This window comes from Chiloscyllium plagiosum, chromosome 11 (genome assembly GCF_004010195.1).
Source record: "Chiloscyllium plagiosum isolate BGI_BamShark_2017 chromosome 11, ASM401019v2, whole genome shotgun sequence".
Lineage (NCBI taxonomy): Eukaryota > Metazoa > Chordata > Chondrichthyes > Orectolobiformes > Hemiscylliidae > Chiloscyllium > Chiloscyllium plagiosum.
Window position 1 is genome coordinate 49,129,103 of NC_057720.1, and position 20,912 is coordinate 49,150,014.

The 20,912-nt window shown below is 42.2% G+C and overlaps 1 protein-coding gene across 2 annotated transcripts in view; it reads right to left on the reverse strand.

Annotated features, from left to right (window-relative positions):
- Positions 1-20,912, reverse strand: part of hook1 (hook microtubule-tethering protein 1) — an 86,744-nt gene that overhangs the window by 38,915 nt on the left and 26,917 nt on the right. For both annotated transcript variants that reach the window (XM_043699279.1, XM_043699280.1), the window contains 2 exons: positions 17,689-17,751; positions 14,573-14,656 (listed from right to left, as the gene is read on the reverse strand). In XM_043699279.1, coding sequence (XP_043555214.1) covers positions 14,573-14,656; positions 17,689-17,751 — 147 coding nt within the window. The remainder of the gene's footprint in view (positions 1-14,572; positions 14,657-17,688; positions 17,752-20,912) is intronic.

The following is a 20,912-nucleotide window of genomic DNA, read 5'->3' on the forward strand; positions in this document are numbered from 1 at the left end:
GTTTATTTGGAAGCACTAGCTTTCGGAGCACTGTTCCTTCATCAGGTGATTGTGGAGGTTAAGAAGGGCTTGTGCCCGAAACATCGATTCTCCTGTTCCTTGGATGCTGCCTGACCTGCTGCGCTTTTCCAGCAACACATTTTCAGCACAGAATTTATAGCCAAAGGAGTCCAGTGTCATGGAGATGTGATACAGTAAATAATCTTAGATTAAAACTTTCATTTCTAAAATGGATATGCTGGTTTCTGTTCTTTGATATGTAAATCCAGAATTTATTTTAAATTACATTCCCAAGATAACTCAGCTTTTTAAACAATAGGTGTGAAGTCTGTCTGTCAGACTGACAAATCCTCTGTATAGTTTTAGAGTTTTACATGGATTCATGCAGTTTTGGACCAAAATAAAATGTAATTCTGCAAAAACAAATTCACCCCATAAGCTTACATGTGTGTAGGTATGTAGGTATTGGCACACTGGAGACAATGAAGAATTTCGCAATATCATGACCCACTGGGGTAAAATGGGCTCCACTACTAACTACAAGTCTAATTCTCTTATAAACTCACTCTCACAGATACAGATAAACAAATCAGGAAAACAAATTATTAGTGGAGATAAGAGCAAACATAATAGTCTTTGCTTCCTGGTTCTGGTTGAAATGATTCTTCTTTGGCTGGCCAAGCCCCTAGTTCAGAAGTCTCTCTCTCTCTCTCTCTCACTCTGGAAGCTTCCATTAGTTTGTAGGATGTACAGAGTGACTGATTCAATTGGAAAATGCCTCTGATTTAGCAAATCAAAAGGTACAGCTCAAAGCAACTGCTACAAGAAAGGTAACTTGTTTTCTTAGGGTGTAAATTGAGTTTCTGACTGCAGAAAACAGGCAATTTCAGAGCTGGGAGATGATCCATACACTTATTTTTCCCTTCTCCATTTCTGCAACTTGTTTCCAGCTCCAAGCTGCTCAAGAACCAATCACACAGCTGTTCACAGGCAAAAGATCTCTAGCATTGACAACTACTACTAGTCCACAGATTAATCAACTTGTTGTCAAGAGCTGCATGAGGACACACCTCACCTGCAATCTGAAAATTTAGTTACTGCTTGTTCAAGCAGTTGTTACAACTCCAGCCAAAGAATCAGGTTACTGGTTTTCAAAACTACAGCCACCCGTATAAAACACTGGATTTCAGAACAGATTTTTTTTCTCATTTCAGTTCCCAGTTTTTAAAAACATGAAAATGAAATGCAGTCCTGACAGTTGTTCACATTTGTTTTTCGAGAGAGAACCCTTCCAAACGTTGAAAATGGTTCACATTTTCCAGGATTTTGCCTTTTGATCTTAATCAACAGTTACACTCATTTCATATAAAAATGGAGAGACAGGACCTTTTAGTGGCCAAGTTTTTAAATGACCCAGGAATCTTGACAAGTTGGTGCCCTGCCATGCCCAGAACCCCCAAGGGTGTTCAAAGGATATGTCACAGGCCAACAAATGACCACTTAAGGACCTCTGTTCCCCCATCACTGGCATTTTACCCATAGCAGGGGAGGTCCAAGTCATGTGGCAAGACAGGCAGCTTTAGCAGATCATATTGAAGCGTTGCAGTCCTGCCATATCCAGTCGGAAATGGTGATGATCTATTAACCAACTCACTGGAGGAAGTGGCTCCAGAAATATACCATCCTCATTACTGAAAGAGCCAAGCACATCAGCACAAATGGTAGAAGCATCGCAGAAATCTTCAGCCAGAGGTAACAAGAGGATAATCCATCTTGGCCTCTGCAAAGCTATCTAGCATCACAGATGTCAGTCGTCAGCCAATTCGAGCTGGAGGCATTAGATACTGTAAAGGCTATGGGCCCTGGAAGCATTTGGCAATAGTATTGACAACTTGTACTCCAGAACTTGTCATACTCCTAGCCAAGTTGTTCCAGTACAGCTTCAACACTCGACACTAAAAATAGACAAATTTAGCCCGGCCAATTGCCACCCCATCAGTCTACTCTCAATCATCAGTAAAGTGATGGGAGGTGCCATTAACAATGCTATCAAGCAGCACCAGCACAGCAATAAACTTGAACAGTGATGCCCAGTTTGGGTTCTGCCAGCGCCACTCAGCTCTTGACCTCATTACTAACATGGTTCACAAAGAGGTGAATTCCAGAGGGGAGGTAAAAATGACAGATCTTGACATCAAAGCCGCTTTTGACCAAATACGACATCAAGGTCTCTTAGTAAAATTGGAGCCAATGCGAATCAGGGAGCAATCTCTCCAATTGTTGGAATCATACCTGGCACATTTATCTCCAACAAACACATCCACTTTCCAGTCATCTCAGCTCCAGAACATCTCTACAGGAATTCCTCAGGTTAGTGTTCTAAGCCCAACTATCTTCAGTTGCTTCATCAATGATCCTCCCTCCATCAAAAAGGTCAGAAGTGGGCATGTTCACCAATAATTGCAAGCTATTCAGCAACCAGTGTCACATGTTTCGATTCTGATCTCCAGCATCTGTCGTCCTTACTTTCTCCTAGACTCTGTAACATTACTGCGAAATCTCTTCCAATGATGCCCAGCTTGAAGTAGTTCTCCTTCTCCGTCCACAAGGATCTCAGTGAGTCTCTCTCTTCTCTCACTGCATCCCCCAGGTCATTTCCTCTGCCCTGAAGCTCATGAGCCACGTCCTGAAGCAGACCTACTACAACAGCTACGTCTCCTTCTTGAAGTATACCACCTATCCGCTCCACCCTCCACTCTGACCTATCACCATCATCCCCTATCTGCATCCATCTATTGCCTTTCAAGCTACCTCACCCCCACCCTCCTATTTATTCTCTCAGTGCTCCCCCACCACATTCCTGGTGAAGGGCTTATGTCTGAAACATTGATTCTCCTGCTCCTTGGATGCGGCCTGACCTGCTGTGCTTTTCCAATGCCACACTTTGACCATTCGCAATGCCTCAGGTACTGAAGCAGTCTATGTCCAAAAACAATAAGACCTGGATAATATCCACGTTTGGACTGAAATGTTGCAACAATACCACACAAATGACAGGCAATGACCATCTCGAATAACAGACAATCCACCAACCATGCCTTGACATTCAACGAATTACCATCAATGAATCCATGACTATCTGTATCCTGGGTGGCTTATTATTAATTAGAAAATCAACTGGACTTACCATATAAAAGGCAGTGACTACAAGAACAGGCCAGAGGCTAGGAATATTAAATCAGGTAACTCACCTCTGACTTCACAAAGCCTGTTCACCCCCTACAAGACAGAAGTCAGGAGTGTGATAGAACACTCCCCACTTGCCTAGCTGAGTGCAGCTCTGACAACACTTAAGAATTTTGACAGAGGACAAATCAGCCCATTTAACTGGCACTACAGTCATTCCCTCCACACCAATGACACTCAGTAGCAGCAGTATGTACCATCTACAAAATGCACTGCAGAAATTTGCAAAGGTTCCTGAGACAGCAACTTTCAAACCCACAGCTAATTCTTCCTAAAAGGACAAGGGTGACAGTTACCAGGGAATGCCATTACCTGCAAGTTCCCCTCCAAGACACTCACCATCCTGATTTGGAAATATTTTGCTATTCCTTCAATATCGCTGTGTCAAAATCCTTGAATACCATGTCTAACAGCATTGTGGGTCTACCTACAGCACATGGACTGCAGTGGACCAAAAGGCCAGCTAACCACTCCCTTCTCAAGGGCAACTAGGGATGGGCAATAAATGCTAGTCAGCCAGCGGTGCCCATGTCCCATGAGTGAGTGAAACAAGCTATGCAGGATGCCTTTGACACCTAATTCACCCACCATAAAATTTAAATCAATGAGAACAAAGCAGGAAGGTTTGATGATGGAATGCCATCTGCCTTTAAACCTGCCATCAGGGGATCTAGAATCCAGCCCGCTGTCTAAACCAGTGCTCATGAAATAAAAAGCCTGGAACGTCATTTCACAGCTCAATCCCTGACTGAAATGTTTATTTTTCCAGGTGCAGCTTTGAAATCATGGTAGGTCATTATCAACACATGTAAGTTAAAACCAAAATAAATTACAGAACAATTCAGCTGGGATAAAAAAAAAACACACAAACAAAAATGGTAGGCTTTGGAATGAGAAGGATAAAATCTCAATTACTTATTTTTCTGATATGTTGACCTTAGGTTCAAACATTTTTAGTTTTCACATCCATAAAAGATAGGGTTACACAATCAGGTTCTACAGGAAGTTTATTATAATCTCCCTATTTAGAAAAATGCTGATCAAGAGTATACTTTTACTTAAATAAATTAAAACCAGGTGAATATTCCAGGTAATTTTGAGGCATAACATTTTTATCAGAAACCTTTTTTTCCACTTTATTTAAGGTCTATAAATGTTTGTGAAAAATGATGGAGGAAGAATCAATATGTGGTGTGACCTGTGTCTCCATGAGTATGTGAATTGATAGGGCACGGAGAAAAGAAATTTACAATTTGCAGAAACTATAAAGGACATTACAAACACAAAGGCTGCTAATCTTCTCCTCAATCACTCCAATCATTTGTTTGGGATAAGAGCTTTCTTTTACAAAATTAAGAGTTTTCAGTAAGGTTATAATATAGATTTCTAACATGATTCCTATTTATCAAATAATTTGCCACTAAGGAGTTCTACTTATTAGATTTTACTACTTTCGAACAGCTTTACAGTGATGCAATCACAAAATCCAGATTTAAATGGCATTCTCTTAGCTCATTTTTAAAAGCATATTGTTAATCATAATTAATTAACTACAACAGAAGATAAACCTTGCACAGTTTTAAATTTACCGTTGGAAGCTTTTCACGTTAATAATCACTTTTGTAAATCATAACATTTCAATCTGAAAACCATGACATCATTGCACCAACTCAACTTTTATTGCAAGCTTATTTATCACACCAAGTGACAGGGGGAAAATTTAAATTTGAAGATGAGGTATGTTGTTGGAAGCACATGGGGAAAAATTCACTTTAAAAAAAAAATGTTCTGCCCAGTTTTAGAACTTCCTCCTCCTGTGTGAAGACCCCACAACCCCTCCATCCTGATGGAGATCAAGAGATATGTTAAAAAGGCAATAAGCCAGGCTAAATTGCCCATAGTGTTAGGTAAGGGGTAAATGTAGGGGTATGGGTGGGTTGTGCTTCGGCGGGTCGGTGTGGACTTGTTGGGCCGAAGGGCCTGTTTCCACACTGTAATCTAATCCAATCTACAGGAAATGGAATAAAACAGTTTGAATTGAAACACCCTGCCTCTATACACAAGGCAATGAAACTGCCCAGTTGTACTCAAATTTCACCTAATAGGGCATTATGCCACTCCTCTTGCCATTGTGATTGAATAAACCAATGCCATATTTTTGTACTGCTTATATAAAATATCAATTGTAAAACTAAATAAATAAATAGTCTACTTGACAATTCCCAAATCATTTCCAAAATATTCTTTTTGGTTACAAACATTAAGTAACTTTATCATGTGACAGAAATTTTTTGAAAATAGTTCAGCATCTATATATAATAAATAAATACATGAAATGTATATCTTATAATAGCAATTGTAAGGAAAATCAATTGGCATATTTGATACTTGCTGAAAAATAAATGTTTTGCAGTCATTCAACATCTAATCCACATTTATAAACATTATTATACAAAGAAAACCATCATATATCAAAAAGTAAACATTAAAAATCAGGAGACTTTTAAAACAAAGGTATTAGAAAAACAAAAGGAAACTGGCTTCCAATTATCTTGCGAACTCTCAGGGCTACGTCCCATGTAGCATAATGTCTCTGTCCCTGTAGAAGCTCCTCATTACATGATGAGCACTTGATGCCCTTGCAACAGATGGCAAAGATCTGCTGATTCAGATCCATGATATCAGAATTTGACAATCATTCTGATGTCAGCTCCTGATCACCCTGGCCTAATTTCTTATATGCAAGGTCATGAAAAACATGACATTTTGAAATTAGATTTCTGAAAAACCTTCCAAAGTGTAAGGGTTATTTAGATGTATCACAGTCATGTCACTATAATACCACCAGGGATTCGCTAGTGCAGCAATCGTTGGGAAGAGCATTCTTCATTCTCAAGAGTGTTAACGTGAGCACTCTTTGTGAACATTGAGGCAAGACGTGGTAGAGAGGGTAGCCTCACTTGCAAAACATCTTTCCTCTTTTCTTTATTTCAGCCAAACAAGTTAGTTTAAAGGATTCCTAAGAGTAAACACTTGAGAACTATTAAGTAGTACTTGGGGTTAAAAAATATTAGTAACTGCACCCTGCGCCTAAGGCGGCTCGTGCAGCATGTCTCAATGACGACTGCCCAGTGGCCCTAATGTCGGTGGTCATGAAATGCTTTGAGAGGCTGGTCATGGCATTAATCAACTCCCGCTTCCCCACTACTCTTGACCCACTCTAATTTGCCTATCGGACTATCAGATCCATGTCAGATCCCATATCACTTGCTCTTCACTCCTCCCTAGAACATCTTGACACCAAGAACAGCTATGTAAGAATCTGACTTATTGACTACAGATCAGCCTTCAACACTATTATCCCTTCGAGACTGATTAGTAAACTTAATGATCTCAGACTAAGCCCCACTCTGTGTAACTGGAGCCTCAGTTTTCTGACCCACAGGCCATAATCGGTGAAGATTGGGGACAATATTTCATCCTCACTAACACACAATACTGGAGCCCCCCAAGGTGCATACTCAGCTCCCTACTGTATTCACTGTAAACCCATGACTGCGTTGCCAAAACCCAGACTAACGCCATTTACAAGTTTGCTGATGACACCACCATAATCAGTTGAATCTCAGATGGCGATGAAACAGACTACAGACGGGAGGTGGAAGACCTTGAAAAAGGGTGCACTGAGAACAACCTAGCTCTCAGTGCCCGCAAAACCAAGGAACTCATTATTGACTTTCGGCAGGATGTTACCTACACATCCTGCACCCCCTACACATCAACAGCACAGAGGTGGAACGAGTGGAGTGTGTCAAGCTCCTGGGAGTGGTCTTCCATGACAAGCTTTCTTGGACTCTTCATGTGGATGCACTGGTTAAAAAGGCCCAACAATGTCTCTTCTTCCTCGGGCAGCTGAGGAAATTTGGCATGACAGCGAATACCCTCGCCAATTTTTATACGTGTGCCATCGAGAGCATTCTGTCTGAATGTATCACTACCTGGTATGGCAATGAAGATCCATTCAAGATCGGAGACAGTCACAGAGAGTGATGAACTCAGCCTGGACAATCACAAAGGCCAACCTCCCATCTATAGAATTTATCTACCAAGCCGCTGTCAAGGAAAGGCTGCCAGCATTCTCAATGATCCATCCCACCCTGGCAATGTTTTTCTACAACCTCTACCATTGGGGCGAAGGTACATAAGCTTGAACACAGGCACCAGCTGGTTTTGCAACAGTTTCTACCCTACTGTTGTTAGAATACCAAATGGACTCACAAAAGCTTAACAGTCGCCTGTACTTGTGTTTTTGCTATTTACCTATTATTTACTTATCTATGGCTATTTAACTCTGTGATCTGCCTGTATTGCTCACAATACAAAGCTTTTCACTGTGCCTCGGTACACGTGACAATAAATTCAATTCAATTCAATTCAACCCACTACAAGGACTTGTGAAAGTTTAAGTGCCAGAACGAAACTAAATAAATTATAAAAAGGACATTTTAAAGATGAACACATTAGGCATTTTAAGTGTGTGGTTCTTTTAAAAATTTCCCACTGCAGGTCCTCCTAAGGCTTTGTCTCAATTTCACTAAGTGTGCTACAGACTCAAATATTAGCATAACTACAGGCCAGAATACAGTGCAGTTCCCACTTTGTCCTTTTCAGATACACTCATAAAACTACTGCTTGCTTTGAACAGTCAGGACAAACATCCACTCCATATTCACCCCAAAGATCAAAGGAGCTGTAATCCACCAGACTTAATTTCCACCAAACGTCTGTAGCTCTGCATCCAATTATTGCTCTAAATCAAGACAGAGTTAGACAGAAATCATTCCTTTTAAATTCAATGCACTGAATTGACAGAACAATTAAACTCCTGACAATGTGGAAATAGGTCCTTTGGTCCAACCAGTCTACATCGAACCTCTGAAGTGTAACCCACTCAGACCCATTTCCCTCTGACTAATGCACCTAACACTAGGGGCAATTTAGCATGGCCAATTCACCTAACCTGCACATCCTTGGACTGTGGGACGAAACCAGAGCCCAAGGGGAAAGTCCATGCAGACACAGGGAGAATGTGCAAACTCCATACAGACAGTCGCCTGAGGCTGGAATTGAACCTGGGACCCTGGTGCTGTGAGGCAGCAATGCTAACCACTGAGCCACTGGGCCGCCCCAAGTAACTACAATACTGACTACCATACCTCATGTAAAATACCAATTTGTAAAAAAAGGCATATGATTAATTGGAAAATATTTTTGATAGTTTTCAACAAATTTCCGTATAACAGGAGCTTCAACTCAAGATACATAATCACCATAACAGACAACAAATCACTTTTAACCAAGTTGAAGAGAAAAAAATATCAAGCCTGAAAGCAAAGAAATATATTATTACATGCAGCACTCACCCAAATGGAAACCATCCCTATGTGCTTGTTTAATAGAGGTGATCTCGAAATCAAGTATGTTACCGAAAAAAAAACAGAGAATCCACAATGGGACCAGTTTACATAACTGTATTCTATAAAATGTAATATAGTCATAGAGATGCACAGCACGGAAACAGACCCTTCAGTCCAACTTGTCCATGACGACCAGATATGCCGACCCAATCTAGTCCCACTTGCCAGGACCTAGCCCATATCCCCCAAACCCTTCCTATTCATATACCCATTCAGATGCCTTTTAAATGTTGCAATTGTACTAGCCTTCACCACTTCTGCTAGCTCATTCCATACACATACCACCCTCTGCGTGAAAAAGTTGCCCCTTAGGTCTCTTTTATATCTTTCCCCTCTCACCCTACCACAGCACAGAAGCAGACCCTTTGGTCCAAATCATCCATGCTGATCAGATATGCTAACCTAATCTAGTCCCATTTGCCAGCATTTGGCCCAGATCCTTCTAAAACCTTCCTATTCATATACCCATGCTGATGCCTTTCAAATGCTGCAATAATACCAGCCTCCACCACTTCCTCTGGCAGCTCATTCCATACATGTACAAACCTCTGGGTGAAAAAGTTGCCCCTGAGGTCCCTTTTATATCTTTCTCCTCTCACCCTAAACCTATGCCCTCTAGTTCTGATCAGAATTGCAGGCAGTATTTCAACAGTGACCTAACCAACGTACTGTACAGCCGCAATATGACCTCCCAACTCCTATATTCAATACTCTGACCAATAAAGGAAAGCATACCAAATACCTTCTTCACTACCCTGTCTACCTGGGACTCCACTTTCAAGGAATTGTGAACCTGCGTTCCAAGGTCTCTTTGTTCAATAACACTGCCTAGGACCTTACCATTAAGTGTATAAGTCCTGCTAAGATTTGCTTTTCCAAATGCAGCACATCACATTTATCTAAATTAAACTGTATCTGCCACTCCTCAGCCCATTGGCCCATCTGATCAAGATACCACTGTACTCTGAAGTAAGCTTCTTCACTGTCCATGACACCTCCAATTTTGGTGTCATCTGCAAACTTAGTAACTATACCTCATATGTTCACATCCAAATCATTTATATAAAATGATGAAAAGTAGTGCACCCAGCACCAATCCTTGTGGGACTCCACTGGTCACAGGCCTCCAGTCTGAAAAACAACCCTCCACCACCACCCTCTGTTTTCTACCTTTGAGCCAGTTCTGCATCCAAATGGCTAGTTCTCCCTGCATTCCATGAAATCTAACCTTGCTGACCAGTTTCCTATGGAGAAACTTGTCGAATGCCTTACTGAAGTCCATACAGAACATGTCTACTGCTCTGCCCTCATCAATCCTCTTTGTTACTTCTTCAAAAAAAACTCAATCAAGTTCATGAGACATGATTTTCCATGCACAAAGCCATGTTGACTATCCCCGAATCAGTCCTTACTTTTCCAAATACTTGTAAATCCTGACCCTCAAAGTTCCCTCCAACAACTTGCCCACCACCGATGTCAGGCTCACCGGTCTATAGATCTCTGGCTTGTCCTTAGCACCCTCCTAAATAGTGATACCACATTAGCCAACCTCCAGTTTTCCGGCATCTTACATGTGACTAATGATGATACAAATAGCTCAGCAAGAGACCCAGCAATCACTTCCCCAGCTTCCCACAGAGTTCTCAGGTACACCTGATCAAGTCCTGGGGATTTATCCACTTTTATGCATTTCAAGACATCCAGAACTTCCTCCTCTGTAATATGGACATTTTTCAAGATGTCACCATCTATTTCCCCACATTCTATATCTTCCATGACCTTCTCCACAGTAAACATTGATGCAAAATACTTGTTTAGTATCTCCCATTGCCTGTGGCTCCACACATAGGCTGCCTTGCTGATCTTTGAGGGGCCCTATTCTCTCCCTAGTTAGACTTTTGTCCATAATGTATATATAAAAGCCCTTTGCATTCTCCTTAACCTTATTTGCCAAAACTATCATGTCCCCATTTTGCCCTCCTGATTTGCCTCTTAAGTGTACTCTTACTGCCTTGATACTCTAAATACTTGATATATCCTGTCAACACCTGACATATGCTTCCTTCTTTTTCTTAACCAAAACCTCAATTTCTCTAGTCATCCAGCATTCCCTACACCTACCAGCATTTCCTTTCACCCCAAAAGGAATATACTGTCTCTGGATTCGTTATCTCATTTCTGAAGGCTTCCCATTTTTCAGCCATCCCTTTACCTGCGAACATCTACCCGGAATCAGCTTTTGAAAGTTCTTGCCTAATACCATCAAAATTAGCCTTCCTCCAATTTAGAACTTCAACTTTTAGATCTGGAGTATCCTTTTTCATCACGATTTTGAAACTAATAGAACTATGGTCACTGGCCCCAAAGTGCTCCCCCACTGATACCTCAGTCACCTGCCCTGCCTTATTTCCCAAATGTACGTCAAGTTTTGCACCTTCACTAGTAGTTACATCCACATAGTGATTCAGAAAATTTTCTTGCACACACTTAACAAATTTCTCTCCATCTAAACCCTTAACACTATGGCAGTCCCAGTCTCTGTTTGGAAAGTTAAAATCCCCTACCAAATCCACCCTATTATTCTTACAGATAGCTGAGATTCCTTAAAAATGTGTTTCTCAATTTCCCTCTGACTATTAGGGGGTCTATAATACAATCCCAATAAAGTGATCATTCCTTTCTTATTTCTCAGTTCCACCCAAATAACTTCCCTGGATGTATTTCCAGGAATATCCTCCCTCAGTATAGCAGTAATGCTATCCCTTTTCAAAAACGGCACTCCCCCTCCGCTCTTGCCCTCCCTCTCCTCCCCTCTCCCACACCGCCCCCCCCTCCAATATTTCTATAATTGCTATGATTATAGTGGCAAGGTGGCTCAGTGGTTAACACTGCTGCCTCACAGTGCCAGGGTGGAGAAAGTGAGGACTGCAGATGCTGGAGATCAGAGTTGAGAGCGTCTTGCTGGGGAAAAAAAAACAGGTCAAGTAGCATCTAGGTGCAGGAGTACCGACGTTTCGGGCATAAACCCTTCATCAGGAATGAGGCTTGTGGGCCAGAATCTGATGGATAAATGGGAGGGCGGGTAGGGTTGAGGGCAAAGGTAGCTGAGAAAGCAATAGGTGCATGAAGGTGAGGGAGAAGGTGATAGGTCAGAGGGAGGAGTGATGGACAGGTCAGGAGGGCGGTGCCAAGTTGGAGGCTGGGATAATGTGGGGTGAGGGGAAATGAGGAAGCTTTTGAAATCCACATTTTATCCTGTATGGTTGAAGGGTCCCAAGGCGGAATATGAGGCATTCTTCCTTCAGGTGTTAGGTGGTAACGGTTTGGCAGTGGAGGAGGCCCAGGACCTGCATGTCCTTGACAGCGTGAAAGAGAGAGTTTAAGTGTTCAGTCACAGGGTGGTGGGGTTGGTAGGTGTGGGTGTCCCAGGGATGTTTTCTGAATTGAAATGCAAGAAGGTGTCCTGTCTCCCCAAAGTAGAGGAGACCACATCAGGTGCAACAGATGCAGTAGATGACATTGGTAGAGCTACAGGTAAATTTCTGACTGATGTGGAAGGGTCCCTTGGCGCCTTGGTGAGGGAATGGTGTGTGCACCGGTTTTGCACATCCTATGGTGGTAGGGAAACGTGTCAGTACTGGATTGGTGGGCTGTTGGGGGGGCGTGAACCTGACCAGGTAGTCGCGGAAGGAACGGTCTTTACAGAAAGTGGAGAAGGGTGGGGAGGGAAATATATCTCTGGTGGTGGGGTCCATTTGTAGGTGGCGGAAATGGCAAAGGATGATGCGATTTATGCGGAGGTTGGTGGGGTGAACGGTGAGGACTAAGGGGGTTCTGAACTTGTTGCAGTAGGAGGGGTGGGGTTGGAGGGCAGAGGTGCAGGTCATGGATGAGAAGCGTTGGAAGGGAAATTGTGATCCTTGAAGAAGGAGGCCATCTGGGACTTTGTGAGGTGGAATTGGTCATTTTGGGAACAGATGCAGCAGAGACGGAGGAATTGGGAATAAGGAATGGCATTTTTACAGGCGGTAGGGTGCGAGGAGGTGTCATCTAGGTAGCTGTCGGAGTCGGTGGGCTTATAGTAGATTTCTGTGGTTAATCAGTCACCAGACAGTGATAGAGAGATCCAGGAAGGGGAGGGAGGTGTCCAAGACGGTCCAGGTAAATTTGAGGTCGGGGAGGAAAGTGTTGGCATGAGGTGGCGTCGATACAGTCATCGATGTAGCGGAGGAACAGGGTGGGGAATGGTGCCGGTGTAACTGCGGAAGATGGACTGTTCCACGTACCGACGGAGAGGCAGGCATAGCTGGGTCCCATGCGGGTGCTTATGGCTACTCCTTTGGATTGGAGGAAGTGGGAGGATTGGAAGGAGAAGTTGTTGAGGGTGAAGACCAGTTCAGCCAGGCGGATGAGGGTGTCGGTAGAAAGGTACTGGTTTGGACGGCGTGAGAGAAAGAAATGGAAGGGTTGGAGGCCTTCAACAAGACAGATCGATGTGTACAGGGACTGGATGTCCATGGTGAAGATGAGGCATTTGGGGCCAGGGAAATGAAAATCTTGGAGGAGGTGAAGGGCGTGGGTGGTGTCACGAACTTAGGTGGGGAGTTCCTGGACTAAGGGGGACAGGACGGTATCGAGGTAGGAAGAAAGGAGTTCAGTGGGACCACCGCAGGTCGATCGGGGCAGTCAAGTTTGTGAATCTTCAGTAGGAGGTAAAATCGGGTGGTGTGGGGTTCACAGACAATGAGGTAGGAGGCTGTGGTTGGGAGATCCTCAGAGGTGATGAGGTTGTGGATGGTCTTGATGATGATGGTTTGGTGATGGGAGGTGAGGTCATGATCAAGGAGGCAGTAGTAGTTGTTGTCTGCAAGTTGGCGCCTGGCTTCAGTGGTGTAGAGATCGGTGTGCCACACTACTATTGTGCCTCCGCCATCAAACCCGCAGACAAGGGAAGTTGGGATTGGGGCAGAGGGAGTAGAGAGCTGCGCGCTGTGTGGGTGGGAGGTTGGAGTGGGTGAGGGGGGTGGACAGGTTGAGGCGGTCAATGTCAAGGCGGCAGTTAGAAATGAAGAGGCCAAGGGCGGGTAACAGCCCAGCACGGGATGTCCAGGTGGGTGGGGTGTGTTGGAGGTGATATAGAAACGTAGAGGTCCGTTGCAGGACAGTGCCAGGGACCCGGGTTCGATTCCAGCCTCGGGCGATTGTCTGTGTGGAGTTCGCACATTCTCCCTGTGTCTATGTGTGGGTTTCCTCCAGGTGCTCCAATTTCCTCCCACAATCCAAAGATATGCAGGTTAGGTGAATTGGCTATGCAAAATACCCCATAGCATTCAGGGATGTGTTAGTTAGGGGTAAATGTAGGGTTGGTGGAATGGGTTTGGGTGGAATACTCTTCAAAGGGTCAATGTGGACTTTTTGGGCTGAAAGGCCTGTTTCCACACTGTAGGGATTCTATAAATTCTATATCCTAGTCCCATGCTCCTAACCATGCCCTGAGTTCATCTGTCTTCCCTGTTAGGCTTCTTGGGTTGAAGTAAATGCAGTTTAATTGATCAGTTCTACCTTATTCTCTGTGTTGTTCCTTCCTGCCCTGACTGTTTGATCTGTACCAGTCTCAGATTGATCTCTTTTCTCACCATCAACCTAGGTCCCACACTCCCCACCCCCAGCACAGTGTTACTTAAAGTTTATTAAAATTTTTCTTCAAGTCCCATATAAATTGAGATAAGCACTGGTTGAAATTATTGCGGCCCTTATTTTTTAAATTATATTTTAAATGCTCCACAGACTCCTGCTAGGCAGGTGCATTTCACAAATATCAATTGCGTGGTAGGTTTCCACATACTAACCTGAATATCCAGTTCCTGGCAGCGCTGAGCCAGTTCCTCCTTTTCTAGCACAGCTTCGTTAAGGTCTTCCAGGGCCTTTTTAAGCTAAAAAAAAAAAAAGTCAACTAAATTGTACAGTTCTTCGGAACAATAAGAGAAACCTAACTAATTAAATCTCAAGAGTCATTTGAAATTTTGAATGTGAAACATGTGCTATTTCCTTTCTAGCGACCATGAAATTTAAAAGAAAATAAGATTGTAAAGATTAGCATGAAGATATTGCATCATAACCTATATACCAGAGTACATCTTATTTCATTTTAAATTTTCAGAAGTTTGTTTGTTATAGATAACCTTCACAGTATTTTTCAGACTACAATTTCTATCTCCTCTGATCTGTCAACGGTCATGACAATGGTGCCACAGCATGATTCAACAACTGCCTCGTTACCATCCTTCCCAAATCCTTGTTTATCACCCACCACACGTAACTCTAGTAGTCATACCCCAGGACTGAGAACCCGAACGCGTGTCCTGGTGGTCTACCATCAGATGGGACCTCACCATCTGAAGAGGCTCCACTGCTCCCCTTCTAATCAAAGTTCTTTTATTACATTCTGCAGATCAAGTAACTGCTGCAAATTCCTCTTCAGTAACACAAACCATCTATTATGATTATACTTCATTGGTCTCTATTGTAGCATCAGATATTGAAGGCAAAATGCTCATGTGAAAAACCTGGCTGCCTTTACCTCCTCTGGTATTCCCTTCACTCCAACTATGGCTCAGTCCTCCCATTAACCAGCTCAGCCACCTATAGGTCTCTTATTTCTTCCACACATGAAACTGAACTTATCCAAGAACCATACCACAAGCTATCTTGATTCCTTCCATTTTAGGCTAAACCAGCACTACCTCCCTTTTGTTTGTCAATAGTGAAAGTCTGAACATCTCCACTTAATTTAATACAGCTCTTTCTCCACGATAAAGCACTCATGAACACTCTTCATCTCCAGTGTGTACTTTGTCTCTACAATCTTGAAATACATTGGAGGAAAAATGTTATTCACATCATTAACAATGGATAAATGAGTGTAATAAGCAATACAAGTATCCAATGACACCAACAAGAAAACAGATGCTTGCACTTTATTTGATTGTGACTCACAAACTTTGCTTCACACTCTTCTTCGAGAAAACAGGTAGATGAAGGTAAAGCGATTGATGTGGTTTAAATTACTTCAGTAAGGCGTTTGATAAGGTTTCACATGGTAGGCTATTACACAAAATACAGAATTTCTGGATTGAAGGTGATTTAGCGGTTTGGATCAGAAATTGGTTAGCTGAAAGAAGACAGAGGGTGGCGGTTGATGGGAAATGGTCATCCTGGAGCTCAGTTACCAGTGGTGTGCTGCAGGGATTGGTTTTGGGGCCACTACAGTTTGTCATTTTTATAAATGATCTGGATGTGGGCGTAGAGGGATGGGTTTGCAGACAACACTAAGGTAGGCAGAGTTGTGGATAGTGCCGAAGGATGTTGTGGGTTACAGAGCGGCATCGATAAGATGCAAAACTGGGCCGAGAAGTGGCAAATAGAATTTAATGCGGAAAAGTGTGAGGTAGTTCACTTCAGAGGAAGTAACATGAATGCAGAGTACTGGGCTCATGGTAAATTTCTTGGCAGTGCAGATGAGCAGAGAGATCTGAGTGTCCAGGTGCATAAATCCCTGAAAGTTGCCATCCAGGTTGATAGGGATGTTAAGAAGGCATATGCTGCATTGGCGTTTATTTGTAGGGGGATTAAGTTTTGGAGCCATGAGGTCATGCTTCAGCTGTACGAGACACTGGTAAGGCTGCACCTGGAGTATTGCGTGCAGTTCTAATCATCACATTCTAGGAAGGATGTGGAAGCTTTGAAAAGGGTTCAGGGGAGATTTACTAGGATGTTGTCTGGTATGGAGGGAAGGTCTTATGAGGAAAGGCTGAGGGAACTAAGGCCGTTTTCATTGGAGAGAAGAAGGTTGAGAGGTGACTTAATTGAGACATATAAGATAATCAGAGGGTTAGATAGGGTGGACAGGGAGAGCCTTTTTCCTCAGATGGTGAAGGCTAACATGAAGGGCCACAGCTTTAAATTGAGGGGTGACAGATTTAGGACAAATATCAGGGGTAGTTTCTTCAGTCAGAGCGCAGTATGGGCATGGAATGGCCTGTCTGCAACAGTAATAGACTCACCAATGTCAAGGGCATTTAAATGGGCACTGGACATATGTATGGATAATAATGGAATGGTGTAGGTTAGATGGGCATCAGAGTATTTTCACAGGTCAACTTAACATCAAGGGCCGAAGGGCCTGTACTGTGCTGTAACGTTCTATGTTTACTGACGGTTTGCTAATTGGAAGAGATACTGAAATGAATGATATCGTCATCATTAAGGGCCGCCTTCTAAAGAATTACTTTTAAGACCCAATCCCTTGTTATGAAATACATTCATAAGATCATGTCACTTTATCTGTTGCTCCTAAGATGGATCACTCCTTGTTTCCTGTACCCTCTGTTTGGTCACCAATTTCAATTCTTTCAGTACTGTTCCTTGGAATAATCTCTAAATTACTACATCACTTGCTTCCTAAAAGACAACCTCCAAATTTCTGACCGTGCCTTCCCTTCTTCAAATTCTTTGATCCCTTTTGGCTGTCAACTTGTTTAAAAGACATGTAAAGTACTTCAAGATGTTTTCTCTTTGCATGTGGAGTGTAAGAATAATCTAAATTGTCCACTTGAACTAATGTTTGCGAGGAGACTTGTATATCAAATAACCTTTGCTCAGCCAATTATAATTCTGCATGGCAAGACTCAATCTGAATATTCCACTCAGAATAAAAATCCTGAGACTTCTTCACAAAAGCTTAAAACTGTAAACTGGTTTACAGAACTCCCTGAGAAGTAGTGAACAAAGAGTGCACATACACTATTCACACTTCGTTAAAGATATACTAAAGCAATTGCTTTAAAAAGAATAGCTGAAAGTCTGATTAAATTAAAACTAAATTAAAATCAGAATTCAATTTATTCTGTATTTGAAATTAAAAACAAAAAATTTACATCAAAACAAAGAGAGATTATTTTGTTACCTGCTGATCCAGGTCTCCAGAAGCTTCACTGCCAAATGTTCCTGCCATTTCTTTACTCATGAGCTGCAAAGTAAAATTAACTTATTAATATTTTCCCTCTCATGATTTTGAACCCACGCCTGTTGCCTTCAACATCATAAGGCATTACCACTTCAATAATACTGAAGGCAAAGACCAGAGGCATGAAGTGTTGCCAGGGACATCAAAATGGATTAGTGAATCTGATTTTGGAACAGCACACAGGACAGACTGCAAGGAATTTCTAAGTAAGCTTCAAAGCAGAAAAACATTTACAATTGTGTATCTACCTGATTCTTTTAGATGTTGTAGGTTATAACAACCTGCAGCTACAGCCATTTCATATCCTCCTCCCATAACGCTACAGGTAAGCTCCCAAGTTGAAGGAGCTGTGCCACTTAGTGGGCAGAAAATATTTAAAGTTAACAGCAAATTATGGGAGCAGGCTGACCATCAGGCCTGTTCTGGCAGTGACTACCCCAAATGGTACAGCTGGCAGACCAGTGATATACAAATTGGGAAGGAATTTAGTACATCTTTAAAAGACTTAACCACAATCTAGGTTTATTCAATACATCGCAACAGTTGTCCAGACTTTGATCTTTTACTATAAATTCTGTGTCCTATGATCCCGCCCCATTAGCAGCGCTCCGAAAGCTTGTACTTTCAAATAAACTTGTTGGACTAGAACCTGGTGTTGTGTGATTTATGACATCGACTGCAAGGCACAAGTCAGGAATGTGATGGAATACTCTCACTTGCCTGAATGGGTGCAGTTCCAACAACACTCAAGCAGCTTGACACCATCCAGGACAAAGCAGCCCACTTAATTGTCACCAGATCCACAAGCATCCACCCCCTCCACCACTGATATCAATAGCAGCAGTGTGTACTATCTACAAGGCACACTGGTGAATTTCTGCAAAGATCCTGAGACACCACCTTCCAAACCCATAATCAGTTCCATCTAGTGGATACCTGGGAACACACCACCTGCAAGTTCCCTCCAAGATGCTCACCCTCACCTAGGAAATAAAATCATTGTTCCTTCATGGTGATTGAATCAAAACCCTGGAATTCCTTCCCCAAGGACATTGTGTCAATCTTCAGCATTTGGATTGCAGCAGTTGAAAAAGGCAGTTCACCACTACCTTCTTAAGGGCATTTCGGAACAGGTAATAAATGTTGACCAGCCAGTGATATCCCACAGGTAAACAAAAGGAAATTGACCAGTCAACCCAATTTATCTTCAATAAGGCTGAAATTGAAGATAGTTTATTACTTTAATGAAAATCTAAAATGTCCTATTGAAAATGTATTAGCCATGTATTTTTGTTTTATTCAATGGGTACATTATACTGTTAAAATCCAGTTTAAGGATCTGTATCTGTACCTATTAAAGAATACTTTAAACTGAACTTAGTCTATCTTAACTTTCTCTTTTTGGGTTGCATGATATATGATTGATCTATTATTTCCAATATATTGTAGAATTCTGGGTAATTCAAGATGGTGGACAGGAAAAATTTCTGGCTTTAACAGGCTGCTCCTTTTTTGAGCTATTTTAAGTGTTGGAGGTGATTTCCTCAAATACCAGGAGCAGCAATTACTATTTTATGTGATGCTGCATTGATTTGGAACTTTGGAGAAAAAAAAAGTCAAAACAACAGCACTTTTAAAAGGGAGAACAGACAAAGGCAGCACATGGTATGGTCTGTGCAGGGGAGAGAGAGAGAGAGAGAAAGAAATCCACATTGTTAACTGTCACAGCAGTGAATCTGTACAGTTACTGTTTGCTGTTGAACTCATGTATCACTGGACATCAGAGTGCATCCAAGAAAATTAACAAACAGTGAAATTCACAACTGGTCTTGGAGGAACCCATTTGGGAGAGTCACAGCACATAGACGGATAAGTGAATAGTTTTAAGTGTGGCCGTGGGGTCTTGCTGCAAGTCTGCAGTAGTGAATAGCATGGGTTCTGTCGTGACAGGAGTTGGGAGGTCATGTTGTGGCTGTACAGGACATAGGTTAGGCCACTTTTGAAATATTGCATGCAATCTGGTCTCTTTCATATTGGAAGGATGTTGTGAAACTTGAAAGGGTTCAGAAAAGATTTACAAAGATGTTGCCAGGGTTGAAGGATTTCAGTTATAGGGAGAGGTTGAATAGGCTGGGGCTGTTTTTCCAGGAATGGAGGCTGAGGGTGACCTTATAGAGGTTTATAAAATCATGAGGGGCATGGATAGGGTAAGTAGACAAGGTATTTTCCCTGGGTTGGGAGATTCCAGAACTAGATGGCATAGGTTTAGGGTGAAAGGGGAAAGATATAAAAAAAGAGACCTAAAGGGCAAAATGGCAGAGGGTGATGTGTATGGAATGAGCTGCCAGAGGGGGTGGTGGAGGCTGGTACATTTGCAACATTTAAAAGGCATCTGGATGGGTATATGAATGGGAAGGGTTTGGAGAGAAATGGTCCGGGTGCTGGCAGGTGGGACTAGATTGGGATGGGATATCTGATTGACATGGACGAGTTGGACTGAAGGGTCTGTTTCCATGCTGTACATCTCAATGACTCTATAAGTCAGCTTGAAGGTTTTTTTTTTAAATGTTGCATGCTTAAACTAGCACTCACTTTGGTGACTTTGTATGTGAATCCTAAAAATAATTAAATCACCAGAGATTTACAAGTTACGTTATTTATACTACATCTCACCAATGTGACACAAACTAACACTTAACATTCCATTGGCAGATCTGCACTCCAAATTTACTTTTTTTATTTACATTTTGCAGTATAAGGCCAAAGACAGTTAGAAACCTCTTCTTGAACCTTAATTGTGTCTGCTCTTTCATTTCTTAATTACTAAATTAAATGCTCAAAGTATTACTTTGAATCTTTTGGTAAGGGATATTTCTAAGTTATTTTTAAAATTAACATTTGTGCACTGTATATTACAAACAGCCACACATTTTTTCCATTATTATTCCTTCTCAGGGTGTGGGCATCACTGACAAAGACAGCATTTATTGCTCACTCCTAGTTGCCCTGGCAACTGAGTAACTTGCTGAGTCACTTTTTTTTTTACAGCAGTTAAGAATCAACCACATTAGTGTGGTGTGGAGTCAGATATATGTCACTGCAGGCAAGAGCTGCACTCTCGATTTCCAAAGGATTTCAGTGAACCAGTTAGATTTTGCCATTCT